An 18,165-nucleotide genomic window follows, 5' to 3' on the forward strand; every position below is an offset into this window, starting at 1 on the left:
TTATATTTACTCTTTATTTATTATTATTTTTTTGAGACAGAGTCTTGCACTCTTGCCCAGGTTGTAGTGCAATGGCACCATCTTGGCTCACTGCAATCTCTGCCTCCTGGGTTCAAGCAATTCTCCTGCCTCAGCCTCCCAAGTAGCTGGGATTACAGGCATGCACCACCATGCCTAGCTATTTTTTTATGTGTTTTCAGTAGAGATGAGGTTTCACTATGTTGGCCAGGATGGTCTCGATCTCCTCACCTTATGATCCTCCTGCCTTGGCCTCCCAAAGTGCTGGGATTACAGGCGTGAGCCACTGAGCCTGGCCATATTTGCTCTTTATTTATTTATTTTTTTGAGACAGGGTCTCACCCTGTTGCCCAGGCTGGAGTTTGGTGGCGTGATCTTGGCTCACTGCAGTCTTGACTTCCCGGGCTCAAGCCATCCTCCCACTTTGGCCTTCAGAGTTTCGGGACTACAGGAACCTGCCAGTGTGACCAGCTAATTTTTTGTAGAGATGGGGTTTCTCCATGTTGGCCAGGCTGGTTTCCAAATCCTGGGTACAGGCAGTCTGCCTACCTTGGCCCCCCAAAGTGCTGGGATTACAGGTGTGCCTCAGTGTGCCTGGGCTATATTTGCTGTTTAGGATAGAATCACCCAGAAACAGTGCTTCTACCGAGAAGAAGGATCCTAACACTGGATGGGAAATTTTAAGCAATCAGAGAAATCCTTGCTGTTGAGTCCTTGGCTTTCTGTGCGGGCCGGCACTGCTGTCTGCGTGCCTCCATTTGCAACCTCCACCTACCGCATTTCCCGACCCCTTCTGATCCCAGTCAAGGATTGGGTCAGACAGGCAGCTCCTCTGACTGGCAGCCAAACATTAACCTTCTCAGTAGCGCAGAGGAATTATTAGGACACAGCTAACAACGATTGGTTCTGAGCCCAGGTCATAGTGCTTGACAAACTCTAAATGAAGTATGTCTCTAGAAGGGGTCTGAGACTGGAAACTGGTTGCACAGCTTAACTTAAAAGTTTTCTTCCTTTAATGAGCAGTTAAATCACATCTATAAAATATCGATTCCCTAATGGTTTATGTTTTCTTAGGGTTTTAATACTTGCCATTTTATCTCTAGAGACACAGGGAGCTGAGGAGGAGGGGTGTGGGTGTCTCACTACCTCTTGCTTTCCCCAGGCTTTGTGGAGCTCAGCCTGTTGGACCAAGTGCGGCTCTTGGAGAGCTGCTGGTTGGAGGTATTAATGGTGGGGCTGATGTGGCGCTCAATTGACCACCCCGGCAAGCTCATCTTTGCTCCAAATCTCATTCTGGACAGGTGAGAAAAAATGTGTTTCTTCTCCAACTTGTCTGAATAAGGTGCTTAGTGAGTGGGAACAAAGTCCTAGGTGCTGCAGTTAAAATCTCGCACCTGCAGGGCAATTAGAGGATGATCCTATCATCAGATCCTTCACTGGGTCAAGAACCAGAGAAGGAGAGAGAGAGGATCAAGGTTTCAGGGTCCTGTGACTCATTTTTAATCTGTGGTGCATTACAGGCCAGCGCCTTAATAGGGAACTGTATCCAGTAGGGATGTAGCCACTATGTGTATAAGTCGACATAGATTTTTCTGCATTAAAAATTCCATTTTCAGGTTACAATCTTAAGTTGTTCTTCTGTTTTTTTGTACTTATAGTGACAATTACATCTGGAGCTTTCTGGACAGGTGATAATAGTCTTAAAAATCTGCCAAGTTTATTTTCACATGCTTTAACTCATTCTTTTTTTTTTTTTTTTTTTGAGACAGAGTCTTACTCTGTTCCCCAGGCTGGAGTGCAGTGGTTCAATCTTGGCTCACTGCAACCTCCACCTCCTGGATTCAAGTGATTCTCCTGCCTCAGCCTCCCAAGTAGCTGGGATCACAGGTGCCCACCACGCCAGGCTAGTTTTTGTATTTTTTTTTTCTTTTTTCTTTTTTTTTTTTTTTTTTGAGACAGGGTTTTGCTCTTGTTGCCCAGACTGGAGTGCAATGGCACGATCTCGGCTCAATGCAACCTCCGCATCCTGGGTTCAGGTAATTCTCCTGCCTCAGCCTCCTGAGTAGCTGGGATTACAGGCATGTGCCACCATGCCCAGCTAATTTTTTGTATTTTTAGTAGAGGCGGGGTTTCACCATGCTGACGAGGATGGTCTTGATCTCTTGACCTCGTGATCCACCCGCCTCGGCCTCCCAAAGTGCTGGGATTACAGGCTTGAGCCACCGCGCCCGGCCTTAATTTTTGTATTTTTAATAGAGACAGGGTTGTACCATGTTGGCCAGGCTGATCTTGAACTCCTGACCTCAGGCAATCTGCCCACCTCAGCCTCCCAAAGTTCTGGGATTACAAGCATGAGCCACTGTGCCCAACCTGCTTTAACTCATTCTAATGCATGTACTATATAGCATTTTTGGCAATAGTGGTGAAAGGAAGAGTTACTAAAACCACATGAAACTTAACAGAGATTGGGATGTGTTGCTATAACTTGGTTGCGTTTGATTTTCTTTTAAAGATAACACAGAAAAGAAACCAATTTTTAATTGACTTAGGTGAACTGTTTATGGAGGGAAAGCTGGACTATATAAAAACACTTGTTTTTTTAGCGGGAAAAGTAGACTGCCCTTTTGGTATAAATTTGAGCAGTTTGAAATCTTCATGGAAATTGATTTCCACACCTCTTTTATGGAAAAACTGCTAGTGTTGAGTGTTCAGCCACATCTAACTGCAGAGTGGGAGGATGGCTAGTGCCTACCCCAACTCTTGCATTGTTATCCTCTTACCACTTTAGATCATCAGAAGACCCTGTGTTACACAGATGAAGAGTGATACCCCAAGGTATCAGTCCCCATTCTGCCTTTTGTCATGGTTGACAACGTTATTAAAAGAGCACTGTTCTGCATAATGAAGGTGTTTTGATAGAGAACAGATCCTTAGGGAAAAGCTGGAGAACTGATGTGACTTGAACGGGAGCAAGCCCAGGTGGTGAACCACGCAGGGAGGCTCTGGAAGCCCGGAGCAGTGCAGGACATAAGACCCTTCAGTAACAAACAAAATAGCTAACCTATTGGCTTGTATGTGCTTGGCAGCACCTTAAGCACTTGACTTACATTGACACATTTAATCTTCACAATCTTCCTACACTCTTTGGGGGAATAAGCACCATTATTATCTCTGTCATTCAGGTATTAGAAATGGGAGATTAAAAAACTGCTTACAGGGCTGGGTGCGGTGGCTCATGCCTGTAATCCTAGCACTTTGGGAGGCCGAGGTGGGTGGATCACCTGAGGTCAGGAATTCAAGACCAGCCTGGCCATCATGGTGAAACCCCATCTTTTAAAAGTGAATTAAAAAATTAAAGAAAAAAAAAAAAGGAGCTTGCTTACAGGTAGAATAGTAGCTGGTGGAGCTGGACTTGAGGGGTTGCCAAATGGCAAACTGTCTGTTCTGCCTGTTGTCATGGATAACGATGTTGACAAAGAGCACATTCTGCAGAACAGAAGTGTTTTGGTAGAGAACAGCCTTGTTCTACTCCTAGCACACTGCAGATATCCACTCCTCCCACTGTCATCTCAGGGTACCATGCTGCAAGGCAGGCTGAAAAGCCAAGCACAGTAGCCAAGCCATTGCTCTCTCATTCATTCATTGTATTCCACTCGGTGTTTTAACTGAAGCCAAGTATACATATGTATAAAGATGCACATATAATTCTCCTAGAAGTTAGTCCTAGGAAGATGTTCCATCCCTTCACGAATCAATTAATTTACAGACATTGGGATTAAATAATCTTTTGTGTTGATTTCTAAATTGATGGCAAATTTAGTGTTTATTTTTGGTGACTATTTCATTCCTGGTTTTTAGTACAATTAACTCTCCCTTTTCTCTGCATGGGTTCTCTAATCCCTGTAAGTGTGTGTATACATTACTGTAAGTGGACAGAAATTCTGGGAAAATATTAGGCCTACCTTTTAGTTAATAGAAGAAAAGTTATTTTTCTTACAAATTGTTTCTAATAGACTCACACTGCCTTTATAACTTATGTGAAAGTATTAGGTTTTGTAACATATAAATCTAGTATATTTGATTCAATATAGAAGAGGAATTCTTGGGAATTATAAGTGCATTCACGTTGAGCAGGCATTTTGTTTTTTTGGAATGACTACTGGTGTTTATTTTTTGTTGCACTCTCTAGTAGTTTTTGTTTGTTTTTGAGATGGAGTCTCACTCTGTTGCCCAGGCTAGAATGCAGTGGCGCAATTTCGGCTCACTGCAACTTTCACCTACCAGGCTCGAGCAATTCTTATGCCTCAGCCTCTTGAGTAGCTGGGATTACAGGCATGTGTCACTACGCCTGGCCAATTTTTGTATTTTTTTAGTAGAGACAGGGTTTTACCGTGTTGGCCATGCTGGTCTTAAGCTCCTGACTTCAAGTGATTCTCCCACCTCAGCTTCCCAAAGTGCTGGGGTTACAGGCGTGAGTACTGTACCCAGCCTACAATCTCTAGTATTTTTAACACATTAACTTTGTGAAGTCTGGAACTTGAAGTCTAAGCTAGTTCCGTTACTTAGTCATCTTTTATACAGATAAATATACTTTTATGTAACAGGTATATTTCTGGAGGAGTTGCTCATTCAAAAAGTCAGGAGTCATGCTCCTTAAGTTCTATTAGGACTCTTTTTTGCAAAGTGAATAGATAATCTTCACACCATTTGAAAATACCTGTCTTGGCCGGGCGTGGTGGCTCACACCTGTAATCCCAGCACTTCGGGAGGCCGAGGCGGGTGGATCATGAGGTCAAGAGATCAAGACCATCCTGGTCAACATGGTGAAACCCTGTCTCTACTAAAAATACATAAATTAGCTGGGCATGGTGGCACGTGCCTGTAGTCCCAGCTACTCGGGAGGTTGAGACAGGAGAATTGCCTGAACCCAGGAGGCAGAGGTGGTGGTGAGCCGAGATCGCACCATTGCACTCCAGCCTGGGTAACAAGAGCAAAACTCCGTCTCAAAAACAAACAAACAAACAAACAAACAAACAAAAACCAAGAAAATACCTGTCTTCTGCTGGATTGTCCTGGCAGAGTTTCTTCCAGTGGTAATATGGCTGTATAAACAGTGATTACAACTAACAGCCCATTTGTAGATATTGAAACTATGATTTCTGTTTCCCTTTATTCTTGTTGAGGCTTCTGCAACAAGAAAACTTGTTGCTACTGAGGATGAGAGGGAAATCTAGTCACCTCAGCTTATTTCTAAGCATTTAGTTCTTTTGCTAACCACTAAATTCATCATAAATGCATGTGAAGATTATCTACTTGCTCAAAAAACTCACATAAGCAAAGACATTTTATGTGTCCTTAGCATCAACAGGCAATTGACTAATGTTAAATTATTTAAAAGTCAGAGGAAGTATCTGAGCTTGGACCCCATCGTGGACACTTGTAGACAGTTCCGTGGAACTGCGTATGTGTAACTGTCTTGTAGACAGTTCCGTGGAACTGCGTATGTGTAACTGTCTTGTAGACAGTTCCGTGGAACTGCGTATGTGTAACTGTCTTGTAGACAGTTCCGTGGAACTGCGTATGTGTAACTGTCTTGTAGACAGTTCCGTGGAATTGTATATGTATAACTCTCTTGAGTTTACATTCACATTAGTTGTTTGTATGCTAAATTCCTTCAAGTTAGACATCGAATTTTCAGTTCCAAATTTTAATTTACCCCTTGCACATAAGTAATTTCACTTCAGTTCAATATTTATTAAGTCCTTTTTATGTTCTAAGCCTTAAGCACGTCTCGCCATTGCCATACACACAGAGGTAAATCATGGTCTGTACGCAGGTATGTGCTGCCAGCAGTATATATGCAGGTATAAAATAGTGTACCCCAAAGGAAGGCCCACTCATTCAACATTTTGTTGTAGTAAATAATATTCTTCTTTAGGCCAGGCATGGTGGCTCATGCCTGTAATCCCAGCACTTTGGGAGGCTGAGGCAGGTGAATTGCTTGAAGTCAAGATTTCAAGAACAGCCTGGCCAACATGGTGAAACCCTGTCTCTACTAAAAATGCAAAAATTAGCCATGCATGGTGGTGCATGCCTGTAATCCCAGCTACAAGGGAGGCTGAGGCAGGAGAATCACTTGAACCTGGAGGCAGAGCTTGCAGTGAGCAGAAATCATGCCATTGCATTCCAATCTGGGCATTGGAGTGAGACTGTCAATCAATAAATAAAATCAAGTAATAAAATTGATATGGTTTGGATCTGTGTCCCCAGCAAATCTCATCTGGAAATGTAATCTCCATGAGTAAAGGGAGGGACCTGGTGGGAGTGTTGGATCACGAGGACAGTTTCCCCCATGCTGTTCTCATGATAGTGAGTTCTCACAAGAGCTGATGCTTTAAAAGTGTTTGGCATTTTCCCCCATCTTGCTTACTCACTTCATCTCCTGCCTCTATGTAAGATGTGCCTTTGCATTCCCTTTGCCTTCTGCCATGATTGTAAGTTTCCGGAGGACTCCCCAAGCCATGTGGAACTGTGAGCCAATTAAACCTTTTTTCTTCATAGATTATTCAGTTTCAGGCAGTACTTTTTAGCAGTGTGAAAATGGACTAATACAAAGATATTCCATGTTATTACTGATTTTACTTTTATTTAGTAGTTTATGGACAGATAGTGGCCAAAAATAAATTTTCTAAGTAGGTCAGTTTGATTGATACATTGTTTCAATATTTTAACATTCAAATCATGCCCTTTTTTTGTTTTTTGTTTTTGTTTAGAGATAGGCTCTCTTTCTGTGGCCTAGGCTGGAGTGCAGTGGTGCCATCAGAGCTCACTGCAGTCTCGACCTCCTGGCCTCAAGTCATCTTGCCTCAGCCCCTTGAGTAGCTAGGACTATGGGTGTATGCCACCATGCCTGGTTATTATTATAATTTTGTAGAGACAAGGTCTCGCTATGTTGCCCAGGCTGGTCTTGAACTTGAGAATCACCTCAAGTGATTCTCCAGCTTTGGCCTCTCAAAGCACTAGGGTTACTGATGAGAGCCACTGTACCCAGCCAGCCCTGTCTTTAATTCAACTCTTTTAATTCTTTCTTATAATTCAGTTTCAATCTAAAATTATAAAATAAATGAAATATATGTCATTAATTTATTTTAGAGTCTTTTCTAATTTTGTTCTGTATAACTCATCTGAAAGACCTTTATTGGGCTGTTATTTATGATGTCTTTTTTTTTTTTTTGAGATGGAGTCTCACTCTGTCACTGGGCTGGAGTGCAGTGGCATAATCTTGGCTCACTGCAACCTCCGCCTCCTGGGTTCAAGCAATTCTCCTGTCTCAGCCTCCCAAGTAGCTGGGACTACAGGCACATGCCACCATACCAGCTAAATTTTGCATTTTTAGTAGAGAGGGGGGTTTTACTGTGTTGGCCAGGATGGTCTCGATCTCTTGATCTCGTCATTTACCAGCCTCGGCCTCCTAAAGTGCTGGGATTACAGACGGGAGCCAGCATGCCTGGCCATTAATGATGTCTTACACTTTATCACCCCTTCATTTCTCACTTATTTTGTAGAAATGTATTTGGTTTCTGCAGGCTGTGAAGTGAATAAAAATATTCTAACTTTGCAACTCTGTGAATGAAATGGTTGACTGTCACTCCTGCTAAAAAGAAAGTAATCAGACCTAGTTATTTTAGACTTTGTTTAGAAATTAACTTTTTCCATGAGGTACGTATGGTCTGATTACTGTGAGTGACACCCTTTATCAGGGTTTAAAATACCTCCATATGCAAACCCTCTCTCCATTTTTGAAACATGAATTTGCAGTGAAAATGGCATATATATTAATGAGGAAATGATACCAATTTCAGTATTTAGGAACTAAGGCACAGGTACTTCTGGAAAATAGGATTGACTTGAGGTGGGTTCCCTTACCATACCACTTGGGGAGGGATGTATGTGTGTGCGTGAGTGTGTGTGTGTGTGTGTGTGTATGTATTACGCATGTGTGTATAATCCCACATCAGCACAGAAGAATAAAGAGATAATCAAACCATCGTGTAGGACTTCGTGGATTTTTTGGTTTTGCCCCAAAGAGATATTTTAAAACTAGCTTTCCATGTTATCAGATGTCCTCAAGTTCAACAGTTACAATTTCCAATAATAATTGTCCACAGGCAGGGTGATTTGGTGATGTGTCATGAAGGGATTCAGTGCCCAAGTGTTTCTTATGTGTCATCTCTGTGCAGGGCCTGTGTTGTCCTTATTGGATGCCTGCGTCAGATTGCCTGGGAGAGTCCAGAGCTAGGGAGGTGGAAGGATGGGGCATGGGGAGAGTTGGAGGCCTTCTACAGATTTGGCACTCTGCCCAGTAATCTGGATTCTCTAAAATGACCTTTTCCTATGAGTGACTTCAGGGGGCACTGGTGTTTTGTCACTTAACCTGTGTACTTACAGAAACTTGCAAGTGTTCGCAGAATTTACAATTTAGTAAATTTTAATAACTTAGTAATGCTCATATGCCAAAGTAAGCAATTTGCATGCTTGTAGCTCTATGTGAGTGAGTCTGTGGGCATGGGAGAGTGAATGTTTTGGAATGTGGGAGCCCGGTGAGTGCCATCATACAGCAGCTAATGGGAAAGACTTCCCCAGGATTGCCGTGTGCAGTGGTGTCAGAGGCCCTTTCCTGAAATACTGCCGTCACTGAAAATGCCCTGACTTTGGGGAAGGAGGAGGGGAGTAGCCAGTTCTTTGAAGACCTCAAAGTCCCTGCAGGGACTGCTGGGAGACTAAAAATGGAACTCGCATAAACCCATTGCCCTTTGTGTGAGCTGCAGGATTTGGGGAGCAAATGGTGGTTTTGTGACAAAATCATCTAACTGCTTGTTAAGGACTTCCAATAACCCAGTGATTGATAATAATAGAGTATTTTGGGAGAGCGGTAAGGTAGAATAATGTGTGTCTGGCTGCAGTGAATAGAAGCTGGTATTTTCCAGATAAAGTCCAAGTAATTTACTTCAAAAGTATATTTAAACATTTATTTCTATAAGGAGTGCTCAAAAGAATTTTGATTACATTACTCAAAGTTTAAAGATAATCCTTGCTTAAAGATAATCCTTGGCAAGTCAAAAATTTTCCCCAGCTCCATGTATACCTCTTTTCCTGATTCTAATCCATCTTCCCTAATTGTGATTTCTTTATGTGTCATATTTGCTTTTTTCAAAGTACATGTGAATGTCTTAGTTGCTACACCAGTTTCTTGGTTTTTTTTTTTTCCTTTTTTCTTTTCTTTTCTTTTCTTTTTTTTAGAGACAGGGTTTCACCATGTTGGCCAGGCTGGTCTCAAACCCCTGACCTGCAGTGATACACCCGCCTCAGCCTCCCAAGGTGCTGGAATTACAGGTGTGAGCCTCTGCACCTGGCTGCTACACCAGTTTCTAAGTGAGCACCAAGAAGTGAGAATTAAGCCCTAGATACGGAGGTTTATTCTTGGGATATTTGCCGCTGTGACACACAGTCTTCCTCATTAATATGGAACATCTCATTTTTGAAATATGTGTCATATCTGGGGCTGTTTGACAGACATGGTTTAGATTGAAAACAAGCATTAGGAGTGATATTCCTGTAAGAAAACATTTGGTGAAAATGTAGAAGGAAGATATAATTCTAATGCACATTTTTGCCTAAATAATATTTATTCATTTATTTACTATAGGAATTTATAGGAATTGGCCTATCTTTTTTATATGAAGACAATTCTAGTAATTTCATATTGCTGGGTGTGGTCTCATTAACACCCTGCTGTAGTTAACATGGTATTATCAGATGAACATGTTGAAAGATGAAACTTGAGTTTAAAAATAAAACACTCCTTATTGTTTCTTGATGGTTTCCTGAAGCCTTAAATTTAAGTTCCTTAAATTTTCAAATGAACTTTTATAGGGATGAGGGGAAATGCGTAGAAGGAATTCTGGAAGTCTTCGACATGCTCCTGGCAACTACTTCAAGGTTTCGAGAGTTAAAACTCCAACACAAAGAGTATCTCTGTGTCAAGGCCATGGTCCTGCTCAATTCCAGTAAGTAACCACACAGCTGGGCCATGTTTTATCGGGGAGAGATGCTGTGTCTAGAACTAGCATGATATGAAGGAGAATGCTGAACTTCTATTTTATTTAAAAAGGGTAAAATGGTTTCCTATTGGACTTTGTTTTTATTTTGATCGCGATTTAAACCATAGGTAACTTTTCGTAACTTGTATGTAAATTAATCATTAAGTGAATGACTGGCAATCAAGTTAAAAGTAAGTCAAGCAACTTTCTGGAAAAGAGAAAAAACTTTAAACTGTTTATCTTTTAACTTTTTTTCAGTGCTTACACAGACACTTAACATGGTTGGTATGCATTTACACTTACATTTGGGGGCCTAATTTTTTACAGATTAATTGATTCAGTAAAAATACAGTCCTACCTTCAAATAGCTCATAGTGTAGGCAGGGAGGGAGAGACAACAAATCATTAAAAATAATGATTTCTGGCCAGGTGCAGTGGCTCACACCTGTAATCCCAGAACTTTGGGAGGCAGAGGTGAGCGGATCACCTGAGGTTGGGAGTTCGAGACCAGCCTGAACAACATGGAGAAACCTTGTCTCTACTAAAAGTACAGAGAGTACTACAGGAAAATAGGAGGAGAGATCCTGGAGTTGTTGCCAAAGGGAATGATGTTTGAATGAATCTTCAGGAAAGGACAGAGGGAAGTAGCTGTGGCTATAAAATGCAGTGCTGAAAATTAGAAACTGCTGCTCGGACCTTGAGCAACTTAGAAGAGGTTCAGGCACGGGAGTGTCACGCACAAGATGCATGACATAGCAAGGTCACCCTGGCTTCCATGTAGAGGATTGGAAAGGGCAGAGACTGAAGCAGGGGGCCCGTTAGAGACAATGAAAGCCTGAACTGTCATTGTGGCATGAGGTTAGGGAGGAAGGGACTTGACTTGAGGGGGAAGTGGGACGTGGAGGAGGGAAATAAGGAAGGTACAGTCTAGGATATGTGGATGCTTTAGTTTTGTTAGTTTTTTCTTATATAAATGATATCTGGTTATTGTAAATAAACCTTCAAATGAGAAACACAAGGAAGAAAATAAAATCATGAGGAATACCTGCCCTCAAAATATCCACCATAACTTTTGTGACTGTTACTTTTTTTTCTGAGACAAAATGTTGCTCTGCTGCCCAGGCTGGAGGGCAGTGGCATGATCATAGCTCATTGCAACCTAGAACTGAGATCAAGTGATCCTCCCACCTCAGCTTCACAAGTAGCTGGGACTAGAGGTACATACCACCAGACCTGGTTAATTAAAAACAGGTGTTTTTTTTTTGTAGAGACAGAGTCTTGCTGTGTTGCCAGAGGTGGCCTTGAACTCTTGGCCTCAAGAAGTCCTCCCACCTCAGCCTCCCAAAGTACTAAAATTTATAAGCAGGAGCCCCTGTGCCCAATCTGTATCTTGTTTTTTCATTTTTCTTTTTGAGACAGGGTGTCACTTTGTTGCCCAGGCTGGAACGCAGTGGCATGATCATGGCTTATGTAGTTCTGACCACTTGGGCCCAAGTAATCCTCCCACATCAGCCACCTGAGTAGCTGGGACCACAGGGGCCCGCCACCATACCCGACTAATTTCTGTATTTTTTGTAGAGGTGAGGTCTCCCTGCATTGCTTAAGCTGGTCTTGAACTCCTGGGCTCAAGTGACCCACTCGCCTCAGCCTCTCAAAGTGTTGGGATTATGGGCACAAGCCATCATGCCAGATTATTTTTTTTCCCCCCAGTTTTCAAAATGCTGTGAAACCATTCTGGGTCAACTAGGAGAGATCTAACACAGTCTTTGACATGAGGGCATTATACTAAATTGTGCAACCATTTCTCTGTTACTAAACATCCAGTTCCTCTTCCTTTTTAAAAAACCATTATAAACTTTACTGCAATAAATAGAGATGTGCTACTTGGCATGAATTTCTAAGTTTGTGGATAGTTGTCACACTGGTCAGTTCACAATCTACTTGGCATCCAAGCCAGCTGCTCTAGCAGATACTGATGGCTTTGCTTAGCCATTTACTCTTGTTGGGCTTTTAGGCTATTGATTTTTTTCTTTCTCAAGTATTGTTTACATCCTGGTTTTAATGTTCACCTGAAGACTTATAGATACCTCTATTTGGACAACATATGGGCTTTATTTATCCAATGTTAGAGTTCAGTGCTTGAAACAGCAGGGACATATATCAGATCATAGTATACTGTAGTCTTTTAAATAAGCCAAAGTAGTCGTTCCTGAAGCCAAGATTCAATGCAGAATTCACTGTGACCACATGTTTCCAGCTGCCTCTTGATGTGGGGCTGGCAGACCTTCACATATTTTTTCTCTCACAGACTCTTGGATATTGGCACTAGTTCGTTGCTTTTTTGTTTGTTGGTTGGTTTGTTTGACACAAGGTCTCACTCTGTTGCCCAGGCTGGATGGAGTGTTAACGACAGTTACTTTTGCAAAATATAACAAAAATGAATTACGAGAAAAATAAAAGTGCAAAATACAAGTCCTGGTTTATTAGTTATTATATTCAACTAATTTAAAATTAATTCTGTCAATTGCTATAAAAGTTTCTAAGTTCTTACACTGAATTTCTACCTATCTCTTTGTAAATGGGCAACAGACCATACATTAGCTCTGAAGAGAACACAGGATGTTGTCCAGGAGTTGCTCGGGTCTGGGGTGGAGGGCAGGGTTAGCCCTGGAGGAACTGAGTGAGGGAAAATGGAGAAGGAATCTGAAGGCCATGTGAGGGTACAGAGACCTTGAAGACAACCTTTGAGCATTTCCTAGTTGAGTCTCAGTCTGGCCTTACCTGCCTAACAGTCATTTCCCATATACTCAACACACCCTTCCCTGTTCATTGTTACTGTTCACCTTTTACAGAATAACATGAGACCCCAGCTTAAATGATGATTGTGTTGATGTGCATGTAGGAAAGTTCAGCCAGGTTTTTTTTTTTTTTTTTTGAGACAGAGCCTTGCTGTGTCGCCCAGGCTAGCGTGGAGGGCAGTGGTGCAATCTTGGCTCACTTTAACATCTGCCTCCCAGTTCAAGTGATTTTCCTGCCTCAGCCTCCCAAGTAGCTGGGATTACAGGTACATGCCACAATATGTGGCTAATTTTTGTATTTTTACTAGAGATGATACATTAATCTGTTCTCACACTGCTGTGAAGGAAATACCTGAGACTTGGTAATTTATAAAGGAAAGAGGCTTAATCGACCCACATTTCAGTATGGCTGGGGAGGCCTCAGGAAACTTACAATAATGGCAGAAAGTGAAGAGGAAGCAAGATACCTTCCTTACAAGGTGGCAGGAAGGAGAAGTACCAGGCAAAGGCAGAAGAGCCCTGTAACTTATAAAATTATCAAGTCTTGTGAGAACTTAGTCACTGTCATGAGAACAGCATGGGGGAAACTGCCCCCATGATTCAGTCACCTCCACCTGGTCTCTTCCTCTACCTGGTGTCTCCCTTGACACATGGAGACTATGGGGACTACAGTTCAAGATGAGATTTGGGTGGGGACACAAAGCCTAACCATGTCAGACAGGGTTTCTCCATGTTGGCGAAGCTGTCTCGAACTCATGGCCTCAAGTGATCTGCCCACCTTGACCTCCCAAAGTGCCACGACAGGCGTGAGCCACCACATCTGGCCCACCAGCCAGGATGTTTGAATAGACCATGGAATAAAATAAACTTTTTCTGACCTTTTTTTCCAAACCACCTACCAACATTATCTCACATAGGTGCTACCATTTCTGTCCAAGGGAGGATCTGCTTGAAGAGCACCTTCCCATCTTGGCAGTGGAGGATCATCAAATGCCAGATGATGGGGCTTCTCTCACTTTCAGAAATAATTTAGAACTCTTTTCTGTGCAGGAAATTGCTTCTCGGAAAACAGTGTTTGCTTGTTGTTACAACACTTTGTAGTATAAAGCCTTCTGTTTGGCAAGGCTCCTTACAGGCATTTTAGCCTCCCAGACGTCATATTGTGTTGTTGTCAAAGCTAGATGCAGCATCTGTGCAAATGGGAAAGACGAAGGCTACAGCATTTCCCTGCAGCATGACAGAACTGTCACATTGAGAGAATTACAGAAGGCAAGGGAGACATGCGATGTAATTACCACTTGTGGGGGTAAACGAGTAAAATTTGTTTATTGTAAATCCAAGTTTAAGAATTTTTTTTTTTTTTTTTTTTTTTTTTTTTAGAGCCAGTGTCTCACCCTGACACCCAGGCTGGGGTGCAATGGCACGATCTCGGCTCACTGCAACCTCCTGAATCCTGGGTTCAAGCGATTCTCCTGCCTCAGCTTCCGGAGTAGCTGGGATTACAGGTGCCCACCACCATGCCCAGCTAATTTTTGTATTTTTAGTAGAGATGGGGTTTCATCATGTTGGCCAGGCTAGTCTCAAACTCCTGACCTTGTGATCTGCCTGCCTTGGCCTTCCAAAGTGCTGTGATTACAGGCGAGAGTCACCACGCCTGGCCAGAAATCTTTTAAGGAAGCTCCTTTCTTTCTTGGTAGTCATAACAATTGTCAACATAAATTGATCCTGTTCAGCATTGCTAGGAAGAAAATGGGACAGCGTTCACTGCCAGGATAGGTGAGTCTTTTCTGTGCTAGGTTTTTAGGGTTTGTAAGTACAGGCTTTTTTCTTCTGGATTATTTGTGGTATTTAAATTAAACAGAAAAATAGGGATGGAATCTGCCTCTCTGGTTTAAAATTTAAAACCCTGACAGAACATGTAAAACAGATATTGAACATTGGACAACAGTGATCCCCGGGAGGAGAGACACAAATGAGGTGAGCCTTTGATTGTCCAGTTTACTGCCTGCAGCTACTTTCCAGGCTGCAATGCAGGATGGTTCTATTCAGTTTCTCCAGAGAAACAGAACCGATAGGACAGTTATGTAGGTGGGTAGGTAGGTAGGTAGGTAGGTAGGCAGGCAGGTGAATGAGAGGGGATTTATTATGAAAATTGACTTGAATGATCATGAAGGCTGAGAAGTCCCATGATAATGCCATCTGTCTGCTGGTGAACCAGGGTAGGCGGCAGCACGGATGGCTTATTGTAAATGAGAAGAGCTAAGAACTAGGGAGCTGATGGTATAACTCTCAGTTTGAGGTTAAAGGCCTGAGAAACTGGGAGGCCACTGGTTTTAGTCCCAGAGCCTGGAGGCTAGAGAACTTGTGAGAAAATGGGTGTTCTAGCTCCGAGACAGAGACAGACACACACACACACACACACACACACACACACACACAGAGAGAGAGAGAGAGAGAGAGAGAGAGAGAGAGAGAATAAATGAGAATATTCTTTCCTCTGCCATTTCGTTCTATCTGGACCCTCAGCCTGTTGGATGGTGTCTGCCAACATTGGTTAAGGGCAGATCTTCTTTACTTAGTCCACTGAATCTTTTTCTTTGTTTGAGAGAGAGTGTTGCTCTATTGCTCAGGCTGCAATGCAGTGGCACCATCTTGGCTCACTACGACCTCTGCCTCCTGGGTTCAAGTGATTCTCCTCCCTCAGCTTTCCGAGTAGCAGGGATTACAGGCACCTGGGATTACAAGCTAATTTTGTATTTTTAGTAGAGATGGGGGTTTCACCATGTTGACCAGGCTGGTCCCAATCTCCTGACCTCAAGTGATCTACCTAACTTGGCCTCCCAAAGTGCAGGGATTACAGGTGTGAGCCACCATGCCTGGCCTTAGTCCACTGATTCTAATGCCAGTCTCTTCCTGGAACACTCTAAAGGGATACCCAGCTAAAGGGATACCCAGATAGCAGATAAAGCATTATTTCTGGAACATTTTACCCAGAAATAATGCTTTATCTGCTATCTGGGTATCGCTTTATCTGCTATCTGGGTATCCCTTTATCCAGTGAAGATGACACCTAAAATTAATCATCACAAAGGGTAACCCAGATAGACACCAGTAGTGTCCCTTGGTGACCAAGGCAGCTAGGACTTGGAGGGGAGAGTACTGAATGGGAAAGAGCTGCACAGAGAGAGAACTTTGGAGATCTATAGAACGTCCTCTTCAAGTCTTCAGCTAAGTGCTAATCTGCCCATGATTTTGTGGCTACTGAAGACAGAAAAAAACATCAGAAAGGAGTGGGCAAAACAATCTCTAGAGGTCACACAGGGCCAGGAACAGTTCATGTTCTCACCAGCCAGTGAGAAAAACCCTGTAGTACCCTGGGCATTGGGCACTTCTCAGCCTTCATATAGTGCTCAGAAGGGTATTGCCTCAGAAGTGGGCCTAAAGTCCATTGTGATCCTCCCAAACAAAACTGAAAGGCAAGCCTGGAGGATCAAATGATTGCTAAGTGATTTAAACTGTATCCAAGCACAAAGCTCAGGAATAGAGACACACACCCCATTTCATTGCGCTTTTCTTTATTGTGCATCACAGATACTGCATGTTTTACTAATCGAAGGTTTGTGGCAACCCGGCATTGAACAAATCTGTTGGTACCATTTTTTCCAACAGCACATGCTCACTTTATGTCTGTGTCAAATTTTGAATAACACTTGGAATATTTCTAACTTTATTATTATTATGTCTATTGTGGTGATCTGTAATCAATGATTTTTGATGTTACTATTGTAATTGTTTTGGGGTGCCACAAACTGTGCCCATATAAGATGGCAAACTTTATAAATTTGTGTGTTCTGACTGCTCCACCAACTGGTGGCTCCACCACCATCCTGGAATTATGGGAGAATTCTACAATGCATTTGAGGAATTAATAATACCAAGTGATATGGTTTGGCTGTGTCCCCACCCAAATTTCATCTTGTAGTGCCCATAATTCCTATATGTTGTGGGAGGGACCCAGTGGGAGATGACTGAATCATGGGGGCAGGTCTTTAGCATGCTGTTCTCAGGATACTGAATAAGTCTCATGAAATTTGATGGTTATATAAAAATGGGAGTTTCCCTGCACAAGCCCTCTTCTCTTGTCTGCTGCCTTACAAGACATACCTTTCACCTTCTGCCATGATTGTGTGAGGCTTCCCCAGCCGCGTGAAACTGTAAATCCAATTAACCTCTTTCTTTCGTATATTGCTGAGTCTGGGTATGTCTTTGCAGCAGTGTGAAAATGGACTCATATACCAAGTTTACACATACCCTTACAGAAAACTGAAGAGCAGGGAATGTTTTCTAACTCATTCTGTGAGGCCAGCATTACTCTGATAGAACACCCAGACTAACACATTGGAAGAAATGAAGACAACAGACCAGTTTCCCTCATACATGTATATGTAAAAGTTTTCTAAAATTTTTTTTGATAAATAGAATCCAATAATATATTAAAAGGATAGCATGAACAAGGAGAATTTTCAGGAATACAAGGTTTCTTTAACTTTTGAAAATCAAACAACAAAATTGACCATATTAACAGGATAATGAAAAACCATATGAATAGCTTAACAGATGCAGACAGTATTTCACAAAATTTAACATCCATTCCTGCTAAAACACTGAACAAACAAGGAACAGAAGGAAACTTCCTCAATCCATTCAAGGGCACCTATGAAAAACTTACAGTTGGCCAGGCGTGGTGGCTTATGCCTATAATCCCAGTACTTTGGGAGGCTGAGGTGGGTGGATCATAAGATCAAGAGATCAAGACCATCCTGGCCAACATGGTGAAACCCCATCGCTACTAAAAATATAAAAAAATTAGCCTGGTGTGGTGGCATCTGCCTGTAGTCCCAGCTACTTGGGAGGCTGAGGCAGGAGAATCACTTGAAGCCAGGAGGTGGAGGTTGCAGTGAGCTGAGATTGCCCCATTGCACTCCAGCCTGGCAACAGAGCGAGACTCTATTGCAACAAAAAAAAACAAAAACAAAAAACTACAGTTAATATTATACTTAATCACAATCGGGAACAAGGCAAGTATGTCCACTGTCCTTAATTCTATTCAACATTTTACGGTACTATAAATTCTACCCAGTGCAATAAGGCAAGAGGTAAAAGACATAAAGATTGGAAAGGTAGAAGTCAGTCTTCATTTAAAAACATGATAATCTATGCAGAAAGTCCTTAGGAGTCTAAAAAAAGTG

General features: G+C 42.3%; 1 protein-coding gene across 6 annotated transcripts in view; it reads left to right on the forward strand.

Annotated features, from left to right (window-relative positions):
- The window catches only part of ESR2 (estrogen receptor 2), a 101,392-nt gene that overhangs the window by 65,387 nt on the left and 17,840 nt on the right, over positions 1-18,165 (forward strand). For 5 of the 6 annotated variants that reach the window (XM_074393143.1, XM_074393144.1, XM_074393145.1 and 2 more), the window contains 2 exons: positions 1,181-1,319; positions 9,952-10,085. In XM_074393143.1, coding sequence (XP_074249244.1) covers positions 1,181-1,319; positions 9,952-10,085 — 273 coding nt within the window. Of the gene's footprint in view, positions 1-1,180; positions 1,320-9,951; positions 10,086-14,296; positions 15,850-18,165 lie in introns of those variants that run through there. The other variant, XM_074393146.1, reaches the window with a different exon arrangement.

Source organism: Saimiri boliviensis, chromosome 2 (assembly GCF_048565385.1).
Source record: "Saimiri boliviensis isolate mSaiBol1 chromosome 2, mSaiBol1.pri, whole genome shotgun sequence".
In the NCBI taxonomy this organism is placed as follows: Eukaryota; Metazoa; Chordata; class Mammalia; order Primates; family Cebidae; genus Saimiri; species Saimiri boliviensis.